The sequence below is a fragment of the Theropithecus gelada genome, chromosome 19, assembly GCF_003255815.1.
Source record: "Theropithecus gelada isolate Dixy chromosome 19, Tgel_1.0, whole genome shotgun sequence".
NCBI lineage: Eukaryota > Metazoa > Chordata > Mammalia > Primates > Cercopithecidae > Theropithecus > Theropithecus gelada.
The window spans coordinates 14,293,885-14,312,947 of record NC_037687.1 but is presented as its reverse complement, the minus strand read 5'-3'; the positions used below and the strand labels follow the sequence as shown (position 1 = coordinate 14,312,947).

At 45.0% G+C, this 19,063-nt stretch overlaps 1 protein-coding gene across 1 annotated transcript in view; it reads left to right on the top strand.

The window, feature by feature from the left end:
• ADGRE3 (adhesion G protein-coupled receptor E3) overlaps positions 1-19,063 on the top strand; it is a 49,006-nt gene that overhangs the window by 19,848 nt on the left and 10,095 nt on the right. Inside the window, exons 5-9 of the mRNA XM_025367949.1 lie at positions 71-108; positions 4,335-4,521; positions 8,685-8,804; positions 13,557-13,741; positions 16,663-16,830. Of these exons, the coding sequence (XP_025223734.1) occupies positions 71-108; positions 4,335-4,521; positions 8,685-8,804; positions 13,557-13,741; positions 16,663-16,830 (698 nt within the window). The remainder of the gene's footprint in view (positions 1-70; positions 109-4,334; positions 4,522-8,684; positions 8,805-13,556; positions 13,742-16,662; positions 16,831-19,063) is intronic.

Here is a 19,063-nt window from a genome sequence, read left to right as displayed (position 1 = left end):
CCCACCTGCCCACCCCTCTGCCTGGTCACTCTCAGTTCCAATAGTAACTCCATCATGATGTCTTTTGCAGACACGAACTCCTCAAAGACAACCCAAGGCAAGAAAGAGGTGAGTGCAGGCTGATCCCCGGACCCTACCCAGGTAACAAACATCAGTAACAAATATTTACAAAGCCCAAAGTGAGCAAATGGGGATGGATTTAGGACAAAATATATATTATATAAAAATATATATTATTCAGGATAAAGTACATATTATATGTAAATATATATGATTACCATATATCATATGACTACACAATAGTACATATTTATACATTATATATAATTATATATTATATAGATATCTGAGGTATATATACATATACCTATAGATAGATATAGATATACCATTAGGTATACCACTATATGTGTATCATTATCCAGCTCACTCTAGATATATCACTATATATACAGTTGAACAGCACACATTTGAACTGCGGGGATCCATTTACACAAGGACATTTTTCAACCAAATGTGAATCAAAAATACAGCACTGCCAGGTTGGGCGCGGCGGCTCAAGCCTGTAATCCCAGCACTTTGGGAGGCCGAGGCAGGTGGATCACTTGAAGTCAGGAGTTCGAGACCAGCCTGGCCAACGTGGTGAAACCCCATCTCTAATAAAAATACAAAAATTAGCCAGGTATGGTGGCACATGCCTGCAATCTCAGCAACCCCGGAGGCTAAGGGAGGAGAATCACTTGAATCCGGGAGGCGGAGGTTGCAGTGAGAGTGAGAGGAGATGCTGCCACTGCACTCCAGGCTGGGTGACAGAGCAAGACTCTGTCTCAAAAAAAAAAAATAAATAAATAAATATATATATATATATATATATATATATATATATATAGTCAGGATGCAAAACCCACAAAGAGGAAGGACTGACTTTTCATGAGCGAGTTCCAAAGGACCCTATGGGACTTGAGTATGCACGGATTGGATTTGAGCATATACGGATGGTCCTGGAACCAATACCGTGCATATACCAAGATGGGTCTATATCTATATCTACTTATAGATATAGGTATAGACACACACAGTGTGCGCGTAGGTACCTACATATGACAGTGTGTGAATGTGTGTGTGTGTATGTGTGTGCTGCCATCTAAAGACAGGAATCTATCCCAGACCAAGAAAGACAGACCAAGACAGAGTACATTAAGGCCTTCCACACTGCTGCAAAAAAGAGATCCAAGTATCCAATGGTATCCATTATTGTCTCTGGCCAACTGACAGCATTTATATAAATATGTAACTACATCATGTAATCAATCTCTAGACTGTGAGCTTCTTGAGGAAGGAAAGAAGACCAACCCCAAATTAGGAGTTCAAGGAATTGTCATTGAAGTAATGAACAAATAAAGAATTAAGTAATCAGGCCGGGCACGGTGGCTCACACCTGTAATCCCAGCACTTTGGGAGGCCAAGGTGGGTGAATCACCTGAGGTCAGGAGTTCAAGACCAGCCTGGCCAACATGATGAAACTCCCATGTGTACAAAAAATACAAAAATTAGCTGGGTATGGGGGTGCATGCCTGTAATCCCAGCTACTCAGGAGGCTGAAGCAGGAGAATCACTTGAATCCAGGAGGCGGAGGTTGCAGTGAGCCGAGATCACACCACTGCACTTCACCCTGGGTGACAGAACAAGACTCCATCTCAAAAATAGATAAATAAATAGTGATATAGGAGTTAAAAAGAAATTACTTAGGCAGATAGTGAGGGTAAAGAAGTCCTCAGTGAGGTTTTCCTTTTAATGAAGAGCAGCTCCAAAATCATTTTCTTTTCTTTTCTTTTTTTTTTTTTTTTAAGACGGAGTCTCGCTCTGTCTCCCAGGTTGGAGTGCAGTGGCACTCACTCTCAGCTCACTTCAAGTTCCACCTCCCGGGTTCACGCCATTCTCCTGCCTCAGCCTCCCAAGTAGCTGGGACTACAGGTGCCCGCCACCACGCCCGGCTAATTCTTGGTATTTTTAGTAAAGACGGGGTTTTACCATGTTAGCCAGGATGGTCTCGATCTCCTGACCTCGTGATTCACCCGCCTCGGCCTCCCAAAGTGAATCATTTTATTTTCCAACAAAGAGCAGCCTGTAAAATCGAGCTGCAGACATAGACAAGCAAGCTGGAAGCTTATGGGTCAATGCCAGCAGCTGTGCCAATACGAAAAAGCTACCTGAGACTAGACATGATCAAAATGGCAGCTCCATCTTCCCTTCTCTTTGCCAGTCATGTGTACAGTAAGGAGCAGACAAGATGGTAGGGCAACCGGCCTTCCCCGAGCAGTATGTAAATGTCACACCTGGCCCAACCAATCTGTGGGCCCTACGTAATTCAGACACCGCCTCCTCAGCCTGACTATAAAATCTAGCGCCTGACTGTAAAATCTAGTCGGTGAGCGGGATTTTCCTTTCGGGCATCCCTCTTTCTCGCAAGGGAGGGAGCTGTTCTACTTTCTTTCTTTTTTTTTTTGAGATAGAATCGCGCTCTGTCGCCCAGTCTAGAGTGCAGTGACGCCATCTTGGCTCACTACAACCTCTGCCTCCTCCGCCTCCCAGATTCAAACCACTCTCCTGCCTCAGCATCCCAAGTAGCTGGGATTAGAGGCATGTGCCACCACCTCTCGCTAATTTTGTATTTTCAGTAGAGACGGGGTTTCACCATGTTGGTCAGGTTGGTCTTGAACTCCTGACCTCAGGTGATCCACCCCCACCTCAGCCTCCCAAAATTCTGGAATTTCAGGCATGAGCCACCGCTCCCGGTCCTCTTTTCTCTTTCTTTTGCCTATTAAACCTCCACTCCTGGCCGGGCGCGGTGGCTCAAGCCTGTAATCCCAGCACTTTGGGAGGCCGAGACGGGCGGATCACGAGGTCAGGAGATCGAGACCATCCTGGCTAACACGGTGAAACCCCGTCTCTACTAAAAAATACAAAAAACTAGCCGGGCGAGGTGGCGGGCGCCTGTAGTCCCAGCTACTCGGGAGCCTGAGGCAGGAGAATGGCGGGAACCCGGGAGGCGGAGCTTGCAGTGAGCTGAGATCCGGCCACAGCACTCCAGCCTGGGCGACAGAGCGAGACTCCGTCTCAAAAAAAAAAAATAAAAAATAAAAAAAAAAAAAATAAACCTCCACCCCTAAACTTACTCCTCATGAGTGTCCATGTCCTTAATCTTGGCGCAAGATGACAAACTCCGGGTATTTGCCCCAAACAATGACACTGCTTCAGTAGTGGCAACCACTCCCTTGTTGTGACAGTGACAACCAAAAATGTCTCCAGCCATCGCCACATGTGCCCTGTGGAGGGAGTAGAAGAATCGCCCCCCAGGCCAGGCGCGGTGGCTCACACTTGTAATCCCAGCACTTCAGGAGGCTGAGGCGGGAGGATCACAAGGTCAGGAGATCCAGACCATCCTGGCTAACATGGTGAAATCCCATCTCTACTAAAAATACAAAAAAAATTAGCCGGGCGTGGTGGCGGGTGCCTGTAGTCCCAGCTACTCAGGAGGCTGAGGCAGGAGAATGGCGTGAACCCGGGAGGCAGAGCTTGCAGTGAGCCAAGATCGCACCACGGCACTCCAGTCTAGGCGACAGAGGGAGACTCCGTCTCAAAAAGAAAGAATCACCCCCCAATCGAGAACGACTGGTCTATTTCTAACAAACTTATCACTACCTTGTTGGCAAAAAATGTTAATAATAACTAACCCAACCGGGCACGGTGGCTCACTCCTATAATCCCATCACTTTGGAAGGCCAAGGCAGGAGAATCATTTGAGCCCAGGAGCTCCAGACCAGCTTGGGCAACATAGCAAGACCCTGTCTATACAAAAAAAAAAAAAATTAAAAAAATTAGTCAAGCATGGCGGCCTGCACTTGTAGTCCCAGCTACTCAAGAGGCTGAGGCGTGAAAATCGCTTGAACCCAGGAGCTGGAGGCTGCAGTGAGCCAAGATCCCACCACTGTGCTCCAGCCTGGGCGGCAGAGCAAGACTCTGTCTCAAAAATAATAATAATGACTCACCTTTACATAGCTTTTGCCAAGTACAGACACTGTCCTAAAAGCATAGCATCTGTTAACTCATTTAATTCTCCAGAAAACCCTAGGATTTCCTTTTCCTGTCCTGGGGCACAGAGAGATTGAGTGACTTGCCCCAGGTCACACAGCTGGGACATGGTGAAGTGCCAGGATTTGAACGTGGTTTCTCCAGCTCCAGAGCCTGCTTTCTCATCCTTTCTACTGCTCTTTTGGATATGGGACTTACCAGATTACATTTTTTAAAAATGAAAATTCTTTATGTCTTCAAAGCTGCAAAAGATTGTGGACACATTTGAGTCACTTCTCACCAATCAGACTTTATGGAGAACAGAAGGGAGGCAAGAAGAAATCTCATCCACAGCTACCACTATTCTCCGGGATGTGGAATCGAAAGTTCTAGAAACTGCCTTGAAAGTTCCAGAACAAAAAGTCCAGAAAATACAAAACAGTAGTGTGGGTAAGACAATAATGAGGCCTGATACACACTGGGGACTGGTTAGCAGCTGGGATCTGGGTTAGGCAATTAGAAAAAAAACAATTGAATAGACCACATGAGTCCATTTATGTAAATTACATAAATGCATATAAATTCTAGAAAACGCAAACTTATCTAGAGTGACAGCAAGGGGCAGGAAGGAGGGGTGGCAGGGGCATGAGAAAATCTGGGGAAACTATTAGGGGTGGTGGAAATCGTCCTGCCTTGATTGTGGTGTTGGTTTCAGAGGTGTATGAAACAAAACTCACCAGATTGTACACTTTAATATGTGCAGCTGGTTAGACATCAATTATTCCTAATAAAGTTGTTTATTCAGAAGATTGCCAATAGTTTCCAATCCCAGGTCTGGAATTTTCACTTAAATGTAGTTTGAGGACCAGGCATGATGGCTCACGCCTGTATTCCCAGCACTTTGGGAGGCTAAGGTGGGAGAATTACTTGAGCCCAGGAGCTCAAGACCAGCCTGGGCAGCATAGCGAGACCCCATCCTTTTAAAAAAATTTAAAAATTTGCCAGGTGCAGTGGCTTGTACGTGCACTCTCAGCTACTTGGGAGGCTGAGGGAGAGGATGGCTTGAACCTAGGAGTTTGAGGCTGCAGTGAACTATGATCATGCCATTGCTACTCCAACCTGGATGACAGAACAAGAACCTGTCTCATTTAAAAAAAAAAAAAAAAAAAAAAAGTTTTGGGCTGGGCAGGGTGGCTCACACCTATAATCCCAGCATTTTGAGAGGCCAAGGTGGGTGGATCACTTGAGGCCAGTAGTTTGAGATCAGCCTGGGCAACATGGTGAAACCTTATCTTTACTAAAAATACAAAAATTAGCCGGGCATGGTGGCTTGCAACTGTTATCCCAGCTACTCTGGAGGCTGAGGTGGGAGAATCACTTGAACCCGGGAGGCAGAGGTTGCACTGAGCCTAGATCACACCACTGCACTCCAGCCTGGGTGACAGAGCAAGACTCTACCTAAAAAAAAAAAAAAAAAAGCAGATTTTGAAAAAGTGCCTATTCTTCTTGGAAAACTGGAATCTGGATACTTTGGTTCAAAATTAAACCATTTTCCAGAATACAAATAAATCTCATCTCTCCTGATTTTGCCACGTCCTAATTGTTTGATCTGAGACCAGTGCCCTCACTTCATTGGGCTTCATTCTCCTGTCAATAAAATGGGGATAATATTAACTGGACATGGTGGTGCGCAAATATGGTCCCAGCTACTTGGGAGGCTGAGGTGGGAGGATCGCTTGAGCTCAGGAGTTTGAGGCTGCAGTGAGCTGAGATTGCACCACTGCACTCCAGCCTGGACAACAGAGTGAGAGCCTGCCTCGAAAAAAAAATTTAATAGAGATAATAAAAGTGCATGTAATGCACTTAGGACTAGGATACCTCAGAAGCTAAATGACTCAAACTTTTAAAAAAGAAAAAAAGCTACAGTAGTAATTGCTATAATTATGATTATTCTATCTTTCCACTCTTTAGTATTATGAAATATTACTAAAATAGTGTCATTCTTTTTTATGTGAAACACATAGTTTAATCTGGAAAATATTAAATAATATAAAAATAAGTCAAATTAAGGTTTTATAAAAATAACACAGAGTAACAAGCGATAATATAATGGATGATGAAATTAACATTGTGGGCAGGGTGAGGTGCCTCATGCCTGTAATCCTAGCACTTTTGGAGGCCGAGGTGGGCAGATCACCTGAGGTCAGGAGTTCAAGATCAGCCTGGCCAACATGGCAAAAACCTGTCTCTACTAAAAATACAAAAATTAGCCAGGTGTGGTGGTGCACACCTGTAATCTCAACTACTCGGGAGGCTGAGTCAGGAGAATCATTTGAACCTCGGAGGCAGAGGTTGCAGTGAGCCAAGATTGCACCACTACACTCCAGACTGGGTGACAGAGCGAGACTCCGTCTCAGAAAATAATAATAATAATAATAATAATAAATTCGTCCAGGCACAGTGCCTCATGCCTGTAATCTTAGCACTTTGGAAGGCTGAGGCAGATGGATGATTTGAGGTCAGGGGTTCGAGACCAGCCTGGCCAACATGGTGAAACCCTGTTTCCACTAAAAAAAAACAAAAAAATTAGCCACTCATGGTGGTGCATGCCTGTAATCCCAGTTAGTCATGAGGCTGAGGCAGGAGAATTGCTTGAACCCGGGGGACAGAGGTTGCAGTTAGCTGAGAGCGTGCCACTGCACTCCAGCCTGGGCAAAACAGCAAGACTCCATCTCACTAATAATGATAATAATAACAATAAATTCACTTATACTGAGCTCAAGAATTTCTATTCATTAAAACATACTAAATGAATGAAACAATAGGCCAAAAACATTAATACATAATTAAATACTTATAAACTGTTCAAAAACTGAGAGTCAATATTAGACAAGCCAGTAATAGTTTCTAGAATGTTAAAATAGTGTCATTCTTTTTTGTTTGTTTGTTTGTTTGTTTTGAGATGAAGTCTCGCTCTATTGCCCAGGCTGGAGTGCAGTGGCACGATCTAGGTCACTGAAACCTCCGCCTCCTGGGTTCAAGCAATTCTCCTGCCTCAGCCTCCCTAGTAGCAGGGATTACAGGCACCTGCCACCATGCCCAGCTAATTTTTGTATATTAGTAGAATGGGGTTTCACCACGTTGGCCAGGCTGGTTTCGAACTCCTGACCTCAAGCAATCAATCAGTCTGAGCCTCCCAAAGTGCTGGGAATTCAGGTATGAGCCACTGCACCTAGCCATAAAATAGTGTCATTCTTGATGTGCTATTTTGTTGCTTGCTTCTTTTTTTTTTTTTTTTTTTTTTTTAACCTTTTAATACACGCAAAAGGAGATAGGAGAATAAAATCCCGGATGTACCTATCACTCAATTCAACAATTTCCAACACACAGCCAGTCTTGGGCTGTCTGCTTTTAAGATACATACTTTCAAGAGCTTAACTTTTTAGCTTTTTTTTTTTTTTTTTGAGACGGAGTCTCGCTCTGTCGCCCGGGCTGGAGTGCAGTGGCCGGATCTAGCTTTATTAAGGTGTAACTGATAAATAAAATTGTATATATTTAAGGTGTGCAATAGGATGACTTGATATATATTGTGGAATGATAACCACAATCAAATTAGCTAACACATCCATCACTCACATGGTTACCTTTTTTCTCATGAATTTTTCTTGATTGCAATTCATTTGTGACTTTATTTTTCTTTGAAGCCTGGTTCCCCACCATAGGGATATGCCATCACTTATTTATTTATTTACTTACTTACTTACTTATTTTTGAGACAGAGTCTCACTCTATCACCCAGGCTGGAGTGCAGTGGCACGATCTCAGCTCACTACAACCTCTGCCTCCCGGTTCAAACTATTCTCGTGCCTCAGCCTCCCAAGTAGCTGAGGTTACAGGTACATGCCACCACACCCTATAGCTAATTTTTGTATTTTTAGTAGAGATGGGGTTTCACCATGTTGGCAAGGCTGGTCTTGAACTCCTGGCCTCAAGCAATCCACCTACTATGACCTCCCAAAGTGCTGGGATTACAAGTGTGAGCCACTGTGCCCAGCCCATGTCATCACTTATTTCATCAATTGCTTCTTGTTGAACATCTAGATAATCCTCCATTTTCCACCATTGTCATTGAAGCTGCTATGACCTTTCTTGTAGCTAAATCTGCCCTCCGTCCACAATCGCTTTCTGAGAATAAACTCCTAGAAATAGAACTGCTTCTTCAAAGGTGTATGCTAGGAGCTGTTAGTTAAGAACTTGGTTTCAGGAGTTAGAGTCTTACCTAACTTCTGACTTCAGTTTCCTCATCTATAGAATGGTCCCTCGTGAGGTTATAGGTTATTATAAGGTGACATGTGTAAGGCTCTTAGCTCAGTGCCCGACACATCCTAGACATTCAGTAAATGTGAGCCATTTATGTTGCTATGAACATTTTTTTTTAGAGGCAGCAATCTCACTGTGTTGGCTGGGCTTGAATTCCTGGGCTCAAGCAATCCTTCTGCCTCAGCCTCTTGAGTAGTTGGGATTACAGGCATGCACCACCGTGTCCCGTTCCTATGCATACTTTTAAAGCTTCTTACCATATCACTAAGCCTGCCCCTTGCTTTTCTTACCAGCTATTGAAACTCGAGTGATTACAGACAATTGCTCTGAAGAAAGAAAGACATTCAACTTGAACGTACAAATGAACTCAATGGACATCCATTGCAATGACGTCATCCAGAAAGATACACAAGGTACGCGGGATGGCTGCATTCAGAATCCTTCACACAGAGCCATGTCATTGTGTGAGGCGTGGGGAAGCAAGCCCACTGGGCTCTCCCCTAATGGGCTTGTTACCCTCCGACTGTGATATTGAAGATTTTCCCTATAAAAAAAAAAAAAAAGACATTTTCCCAAAATGGAGGTTTTCTATCATTCAGTATGGGAGGGACTTCTTTGCAATTTGGGAGGGTGGGGCAGTGCTGTTCTCCCTGTGTCCCAGTTTGGGTTCACCCAGAAGCAAACCCTGAAAGAAGTGTGAGAAGTTTCTTCGGGAGGTGATCCCCAGGAACAACAGTGGGTATATTCCTCAGGCTTCTCCAGAGAATCATAATTAAAGAGCTAAAGAGTGTAGGGTGTGGGGGTGTGGGAAGAAAGGAGAGAGAGAGAGAGCAAGAGATGAGAGAGATGGAGAGAAAGAGATGTGGAAAGGCAGATGGGGAGAGAGAGATGGAGAGAAAGATGGGGAGAGAGAGATGGAAAGAGAGAGATGGGGAGAAAGAGATGGAAAGAGAGATGGGGAGAGAGAGATGAAAAAAGAGAGATGGGGAGAGATATCAAAAGAGAGAGATGGGGAGAAAGGTAGAAAGAGAGAGATGGGGAGAGAGAGTTGGAAAGAGAGATGGAGAGAGAGAGATGGAAAAAGAGATGGGGAGAGAGATCGGGAGAGAGAGATCAAAAGCGAGACATGGGGAGAGAGATGGAAAGAAAGAGATGGGGAGAGAGGTGGAAAAAGAGAGATGGAGAGAGAGATGGGGAGAGAGAGATCAAAAGAGAGAGGTGGAAAGAGAGAGATGTGGAGAGAGATCAAAAGAGAGATTGAAAGAGAGAGATGGAAAGAGAGAGTTGGGGAGAGAGAAATACAGAGAGAGAGATGGAAAGAGAGAGACGGGGAGAAAGATGGAAAGAGAGAGATAGGAGAGAGAGATGGAATTAGAGAGATGAGAGATGGAAAGAGAGATACGGAGAGAGATCAAAAGAGAGATTGAAAGAGAGAGATGGGGAGAGAGAAATAGGGAGAGAGAGATGGAAAGAGAGAGATGGGGAGAGAGAAGGAAAGAAAGAGATGAGCAGAGACACGGAGAGACATTTTAAAGAACTGGCTCACGTGACTATGGAAGGGCGACACGTCTAAAATCTGCAGGGTGGGCAGGCAGGCAGGAGACACAAGGAAGAGCTGATACTGCAGCTTGAATCCAAAGATAGTCTGAGGCCAGAACTCCCTTTTTCTCAGGAGACCTCAGTCTGTTTTCTCTTGAGGCCTTCAACTGATTGGACGAGGCCCACCCACATTATAGCGGGCAATCTGCTTTACTCAAAGTCTACTGATTTAAACATTAATCTCATCTTTAAAACACTTTCACGGCAACATCCATGCCATACGTCTGGGGACCACAGCCTAGCCAAGTGGACATGTAAAATGAACCATCACTGTAGGTAAGAGGTGAAGTAAGACAGGCAAGTAAAGGCAGCCAATGAGGTAGGTAAGTACCTGAGTGAGCAGGTTGCTGTTGAGGTACCTGAGGCGCAATCCCATTGAGTTGTCCCATTCGGGGAGAGGGAGCTAGGATGTCTGTCCATCTGTTCTGATCTGTCGTTGGTGGAGGGTTGTTCTGGGGCCGAACTTTCAAGCTCTTCCAGCCTGTCCTCTGTGCAGGCCAAACACAAATTCACGCCCATGGAAGTACCCAGGCAGAGCCACCAATGCTTACAGCAGAATTCATCAGCATACACTTTTACACTGTTGGTGGGACTGTAAACTAGTTCAACCATTGTGGAAAACAGTGTGGCGATTCCTCAAGGATCTAGAACTAGAAATACCATTTGACCCAGCCATCCCACTACTAGGGATATACCCAAAGGATTATAAATCATGCTGCTATAAAGACACACGCACACGTATGTTTATTGCAGCGCTATTCACAATAGCAAAGACTTGGAATCAACTCAAATGTCCATCAGTGGCAGACTGGATTAAGAAAATGTGGCACATATACACCATGGAATACTATGCAGCCATAAAAAAGGATGAGTTTGTGTCCTTTGTAGGGACATGGATGCAGCTGGAAACCATCATTCTCAGCAAACTATCGCAAGAACAGAAAACCAAACACCGCATGTTCTCACTCAGAGGTGGGAATTGAACAATGAGATCACTTGGACTCTGGAAGGAGAACATCACACACTGGGGCCTATTATGGGGAGGGGGGAAAGGGGGAAAGGGGGAGGGATGGCATTGGGAGTTATACCTGATGTAAATGACGAGTTGATGGGTGCTAACAAGTTGATGGGTGCTGACAAGTTGATGGGTGCAGCACACCAACATGGCACAAGTATACATATGTAACAAACCTACACATTGTGCACATGTACCCTAGAACTTAAAGTATAATAAAAATTAAAAAATAAAAAATAAATTTAAAAAAATAAAGAAACCGGCCGGGCGCGGTGGCTCAAGCCTGTAATCCCAGCACTTTGGGAGGCCGAGACGGGCGGATCACGAGGTCAGGAGATCGAGACCATCCTGGCTAATACCGTGAAACCCCGTCTCTACTAAAAATACAAAAAACTAGCCGGGCGAGGTGGCGGGCGCCTGTAGTCCCAGCCACTCGGGAGGCTGAGGCAGGAGAATGGCGTAAACCCGGGAGGCGGAGCTTGCAGTGAGCTGAAATCCGGCCACTGCACTCCAGCCCGGGTGACAGAGCGAGACTCCGTCTCAAAAAAACAAAAACAAAACAAAAAAATAAAGAAACCAAGAATCCCAGGGATTCAAGTCAGGGTGTCCACAGTACCCACAGCCTTTGTAAGAAGAAATAGATTATTATTCATCGTCTCAGTGTTACCAGACTTGGATGTTTCCACAAAATGCAAAAAGTGGGTTGTTTGTATGAAAACATTCTTTTTTTTGTTTTGTTTTTGTTTTTTTGTTTTTGTCTTTGAGATGGAGTCTCACTCTGTCGCCCAGGCTGGAGTGCAGTGGCGTGATCGCAGCTCACTGCAGCCTCCGCCTCCCAGGTTCAAGCGATTCTCCAGCCTCAGCCTCCCAAGTAGCTGGGATTACAGGCATGCACCATAACCTCCAGCTAATTTTTGTATTTTTAGTAGAGACGGGGGTTTCACCATGTTGACCAGGCTGGTCTCGAACTCCTGATCTCAGTTGATCCACCCCTCAGTCTTCTAAAGTGCTGGGCTTACAGGTGTGAGCCACCTTGCCCGGCCCCAACACTCTGTTATAACGAACCCTCCAGGGATCGCAGGATTTAAGCTCCAGCTGAGAACGACTCTTCTAAAAAATGGTAGACCGGGTGTGGTGGCTCACGCCTGTAATCCTAGCACTTTGGGAGGCCGAGGCAGGCAGACCACCTGTGGTTGGGAGTTCGAGACCAGCCTGACCAACATGGATAAACCCCCATCTCTACTAAAAAATACAAAATTAACCAGGTGTGGTGCTGGGTGCCTGTAATCCCAGCTACTCGGGAGGCTGAGAATTACTTGAACCCTGGAGGTGGAGGTTGCAGTGAGCTGAGATCACGCCATTGCACTCCAGCCTGGACAAAAAAAAGGGAAACTCTGTCTCAAAAAAAAAAATTAATATACGTAAGAACACAATGTCCTCACAGCAACATTATTCAAAATAGCCAAAAAATGAAAATGACTCAAATGTCCATCAGTGAAAGACTGGATAAATAGAAGGTGGTATATCCATATAATGGAATATTATTTGGTCAGAAAAAGGAATGAAGCACTGACGCATGCTACAACATGGATGAACTTTGAAGACATGATGCTAAATGAAACACGGCAGATATAGAAGGTCACAGTGTATGATTCCATTTATATGAAATGTCTAGAATAGGTGAACTCATAGAGGCAGAAAGCAGGTTGGTGGTTCCCAGGGGCTCAGTGAGGACTGCTTATGGGAATGGGCTCTCTTTTGGAGGTTATGAGAATGTTTTCGAACGACATAGAGGTGATGAAAACATTGTGAATGTACTCAATGCCACTGAATACAATTCTTTTTTTTTTTTTTTTTTTTTTTTTTTTTGAGACAGGATCTTGCTCTGTTACCCAGGCTGGAGTGCAGTGGTGTAATCATGGTTCACTGCAGCCTCAACCTCCTGGGCTCAAGTGATCCTCCAGTCTCAACCTCACAAGTCACTGGGATTACAACCTCCCAAGTCACTGGCAGTGCCACTTTGCCTGGCTTTGGAGACGCTTTTAAAGATTCAGTTTTTGAGTTGGGCATGGTGGCTTACGCCTGTAATCTCAACACTTTCCAAGGTGGGCAGATCTCCTGAGGTCAGGAGTTTAAGACCAGCCTAGCAAACATGGTGAAACCTTGTCTCTCCTAAAAACGCAAAAATTAGCTGAGCGCGGTGGCTCATTCCTATAATTCCAGCACTCTGGGAGACCAAGGTAGGTGGATCACCTGAGGTCAGGAGTTCCAGACCAGCCTGGTCAACATAGTGAAACCTCGTCTCTACTAAAAAGACAAAAAATTAGCCAGGCATGGTGGTGCGTGCCTGTAATCCCAGCTACTTTGGAGGCTGAGGCAGGAGAATCACTTAAACCTGGGAGACGGAGGTTGCAGTGAGCTGAGATCGCGCCACTGCACTCCAGCCTAGCTGGGCGACAAAAGCGAGACTCCATCTCAAAAAAAAAAAAAAAAAAAAAGAAACAGAAACAGAAAAGAAAAGAAAAATGATTCCATTCTTCTGTTTCCTCAGGTCCCAGTGCCGTTGCCTTTATCTCATATTCTTCTCTTGGAAACATCATAAATGCAACTTTTTTTGAAGAGATGGATGAGAAGGATCGAGTGTTTCTGAACTCTCAGGTAGTGAGTGCTGCCATTGGACCCAAAAGGAACGTGTCTCTCTCCAAGTCTGTGACGCTGACTTTCCAGCACGTGAAGGTGGGTCACAGGTGTGATTTGAGCTTGTCAGGTGTCAAGGAGGCAGGCCAAACAATGTATGTATCATCCCAGGCTGTGGTTCTAGACCCGCCCTGTTCAGGGTCATAGTCAGGAGGACCTGTCGCTATTGAGCATTTGAAATGTGGCTGGTCTGAATCGAGATTTTGAAGACAGTATTTCCAGATTTACATCCTGTAAATCAGCCTTTGAAGACTTAATAAGAAGAAAACAATTAGCTTGATTTAAACCAGGCAGACTGGCATGCTCCTATCATTCCAGCTACGTGGGAGGCTGAGGCAAGAGGATCGCTTGAGCTCAGGAGTTGGAGGCTGCAGTGAGCTATGACTGCACCACTGCACTCCTGCCTGGAGCACAGAGCAAGACACTATCAGAAGAAGAAAAACAAGAAGGAGAAGAAGAAAAGAAAGAAAGAAACAAAGAGGAAAGGAAGGAAGGAAGGAAGGAAGGAAGGAAGGAAGGAAGGAAGGAAGGAAGGAAGGAAGGAAGGAAGGAAGGGAGGAAAAGAGGGAGGGAGGGAAGTGACTGAGAATTTCCCCAAACCAATGTCAAACAACAAACCACAGATCCAGGAAGTTCAGAGAACTAATAAGAATAAATGCAAAAAAAAAAAAAATTAGATTTAATCATTCTACATTGTATGCAAATACAAGAATTATAACATCACACTGTATCCCATAAATATATACAATTATAATGTATAAATTAAAAATAAATTTTTAAAAAGAAGTAAATCAAAACAAAAAAAAAGAAAAGAAGAAAGGGCATGCCTGTAATCCCAGCACTTTGGGAGGCCGAGATGGGTGGATCATGAGGTCAAGCGATCGAGACCATCCTGGCCAACATGATGAAACTCTATCTCTACTAAAAATACAAAAATTAGCCGGGCATGGTGGCACGTGCCGGTAGTCCCAGCTACTTGGGAGGTTGAGGCAGGAGAATCGCTTGAACCCCAGAGGCAGAGGTTGCGCTGAGCCGAGATCGCGCCACTGCACTCCAGCCTGGCGACAGAGCCAGACTCCATCTCAAAAAAAAAAGAAAGAAAGAAAGAAAAGAAGAAAAGAATGTCAACTATCTCCTTGATAATATCTATGTTGATTATATTAATTTATAGTGATCTATTTAAAAGATACTGTGTTGAATAAGTGGGTTAAATAAAATTTCTTATTAAAGTTAATTTGACCTATATCTTTACCTTTTTTGAGAAAGGGGCTCATTCTGTTGCCCAAGCTGGAGTGCAGTTGCACAGTTATAGCTCACTACAGCCTCGAACTCCTAGGTTCAAGGGACTCTCCCACCTCAGCCTCCCCAGCCTCCCCGGCAGCTGGAACTACAGGTGTGTGCCACCACGCCCCACTAATTTTTTTATTTTTGGTAGCGAGAGGAACTCATAGTGTTGTCCAGGCTGGTCTCAAACTCCTGGCCTCAAGCAATCCTCCCACCTCAACTTCTTAAAACCCTGAAATTGTAAGTATGAACCTCATCCGGCCTCTTTTTCTATTTTCTTTCTTTCTTTCTTTCTTTTTTTTTCTTTTTTTTTGGAATCAGAATCTGTCGCTCAGGCTGGAGTGCAGAGGTGCGATCTCAGCTCACTGCAACCTCCACCTCCCGGGCCCAAGCAATTCTCCTGCCTTAGCCTCCCAAGTAGCTGGGATTACAGGCGAGTGCCACCACGCCTGGCTCATTTTTGTATTTTTAGTAGAGATGGGGTCTGGCCATGTTGGACAGACTGGTCTCCAGCTCCTGATTTTAGGTGACCCACCCACCTTGGCCTCCCAAAGTGCTGGGATTACAGCCATGAGCCACTGCACCCAGCTTCAAAGGCTAATTTTAATCTCTCTCCTCATGACATTCCTTTCCTATACCATGCCTCTCATCGCATGAGCAATTACTGTGATGTAAGGGAGTCAGAGACAAAATTGATTATACAACAACCAGGGACATTTGGCTTAGAGAGACTAGGGAAAAACATTATGTGAGCTTCAGACTCCACTGTTTTTTTTTTTTTTTTTCCACTCCCATGGTTGAGGTAAGGTTCTAAAACCAATGAAATCTCTTGAAACTGTCGTTTCCAGGGAGACTTTGCTTTATTTTATGTTACATGAAATCCCAAAAGAGCTGCAGTTATTGATCGGGAGTCCTGGTGGCCACATAAAATAGAAATTAGGTGCAGTGGTTCATGCCCGTAAGCACAGCATCTTGGGAGGCCAAGGCAGGAGGATTGCTTGAGGCCACGAGTTCAAGACCAGCCTGGGCAACATGTTGAAACCCCATCTCTACTAAATACACAAAAGTTAGCTGGGCATGGTGGTGCACACTTGTAGTTCCAGCTACTGCGGAGGCTGAGATGGGAGGATCATTTGAGCCAGGGAGGTCAAGGTGGCAGTGAGCTGTGGTTGCACCACAGCACTCCAGCCTGGGCGACAGAATGAGACCCTGACTCAAAAACAAACAAACAAAACAGAAATCACCTGAGTCATGCTTCACGCAGATGCCTTAGCAGGTGGCACCCTGGCATAGGCCAACACTGAGAACTGTCCCTCCTAAGGAAAAAGACAATGAGCTGGCTGCATGCGGTGGCTTATGCCTGTATGATCCCAGCACTTTGGGAGGCAAAGGAAGGCAGATTGCTTGAATCCAGGAGTTCAAGACCAGCCTGGGCAACATAGTTGACCCTGTCTCTACAAAAAATACAAAAATTAGCCCGGTGTGGTGGTGCACGTCTGCAATCCCAGCTACTCGGGAGGCTGAGGCAGGAGAATTGCTTGAACCCAGGAGGCGGAGGTTGCAGTGAGCCGAGATTGAGCCACTGCACTCCAGCCTGGGCAACAAAGTGAGATTTCGTCTCAAAAAAAAAAAAAAAAAAAAAAAAGACAAAGACAATGAGCCCTTTCTATTTTCAGATGAACCACAGTATCAAAAAGGCCTTCTGTGTCTACTGGGAGACCACAAAGCAGGGAGGCCTGTGGTCCAGGGATGGCTGCTTCCTGATACACGTGAACAAGAGTCACACCATGTGTAATTGCAGTCACCTGTCCAGCTTCGCTGTCCTGATGGCCTTCACCAGCCAGGTATGATGTAAATGTTTTATTCTTCCAGCAAATACTTTCTGAGCCCCTACTAAATGGTAATAAGTGCTATTTTTTAAAAAACTGAAAAAAAGGCCAAGCATGGTGGCTCATGCCTTTAATCCCAGTACTTTGGGAGGCCAAGATGGGCAGATCACCTGAGATCAAGAGTTTGAGGCCGGGCGCAGTGGCTCATGCCTATAATCCCAGCACTTTGGGAGGCCGAGGCGGGCGGATCACGAGGTCAGGAAATCGAGACCATCCCGGCTAACACGGTGAAACTCCGTCTCTACTAAAAATACAAAAAAATTAGCCGGGCGTGGTGGCGGGAGCCTGTAGTCCCAGCTACTCGGGAGGCCGAGGCAGGAAAATGGCGTGAACTCAGGAGGCAAAGCTTGCAGTGAGCCAAGATCGTGCCACTGCACTCCAGCCTGGGTGACAGAGTGGGATTCCGTCTCAAAAAAAAAAAAAAAAAAAAAGAAGAGTTTGAAACCAGCCTGACCAACATGGCAAAAACCCATCTCTGCTAAAAATACAAAAATTAGCTGAACATGGTAGTACATGCCTGTAATCCTAGCTACTCGGGAGGCTGAGACAAGAGGATAGCTTGAACCTGGGAGGCGGAGGTTGCAGGGAGCTGAGATGATGCCATTGCACTCCAGCCTGGGTGATAGGGCAAGACTCCGTCTCAAAAAAAAAAAAAAATCAACATATGGAAAAGACACAAGATAAGAAGTCCAGGAGAAACCTGGTGCAAGCTTCCAGTGTCCTCTCCCAGGAAAGTCATACAGATGCAATTAATTCTCCCAGCAATGACTTATGACAACGCATGTGAAGTGTTGTCAGCCAGGAAGCTCACCTGAGCCTTGGTGTTCAGGGTATGTATTGGGCGATCATTCACATAGGTACGCAGTGTCTACATGGCTGACCTCAGTTGCTCAGACTGTAGGACCCCAGGGCAAAAACATGATGACTGGGCCAGGCACAGTGGCTCACACCTGTAATCCCAGAACTTTAGGAGGCTGAGGCAGGCAGATCACGAGGTCAGGAGATCAAGACCATCCCGGCCAACATGGTGAAACTCCATCTTTACTAAAAACACAAAAATTAGCCACGTGTGGTGGCACACACCTGTAGCCCCAGCTACTCGGGAGGCTGAGGCAGGAGAATTGCTTGAACCTGGGAGGCAGAGGTTGTAGTGAGTCGAGATCGTGCCACTGCACTCCAGCCTGGTGAAAGAGCGAGACTCTGTCTCAAAAAAAACATGATTACTGTAAACCACATCATGAATGACTACTATTAAAAAGTGAAAAAATAACAGTTGCTGGTGAGGTGGCAGAAGAAAAGGAACACACACTGTTGGTAGGATTGTAAATTAGTTCAACCATTGTGGAAAGCAGCGTGGCAATTTCTCAAAGAGCTGAAAACAGAACTACCATTCAACCCAGCAATCCTATTACTGGGTATATACACAAAGGAATATAAATCATTTTATCATAAAGACACATGCACATGTATGTTCACTGCAGCACTATTCACAATAGCAGAGACACAGAATCAACCTAAATGGCCATCAATGGTAGACCGGATAAAGAAAATGTGGTACATACACACCATGGAATACTATGCAGCCATAAAAAAGAATGAGCTCATGTTCTTTGCAGGGACATGGATGGAGACCGAGGCCATTATCCTTAGTGAACGAGCGCAGGAACAGAAAACCAAATACTCGTGTTCTCACTTATAAGTGGGAGCTAAATGAGGAGAATATATGGACACAAAGAGGCGAACAACAGACACTGGGGCCTATCGGAGGGTGGAGGGTAGGAGGAAGGAGAGGACCAGTAAAAATAATTAATGGGTACCAGGCTTAATACCTGGGTGACGAAATAATCTGTACAACAAACCCCCTCAACAGGGGTTTATCTATGTAACAAACCTGCACATGTATCTCTGAACTGAAAAAAGTTTTTAAAATCCCATCATTAGTATGAGCTCTGGGATCAAACTGGTACTGCATAGCACAAGCCCTCTGCATACAAAAATACTTATTTTTTTTTAGATACGGGGTCTCACTTGTTGCTCAGGCCAGTCTTGAACTCATGGCCTCCAGCAATCCTCCCACCTCAGCTTCCCAAAGCTATTGGGATTACAGGTGTGAGATACCATGGCCCAAAAAACACTTTGTAAAGATTGTGGCAAAATACGCAGAACATAAAATTTACCATCTGAGCCA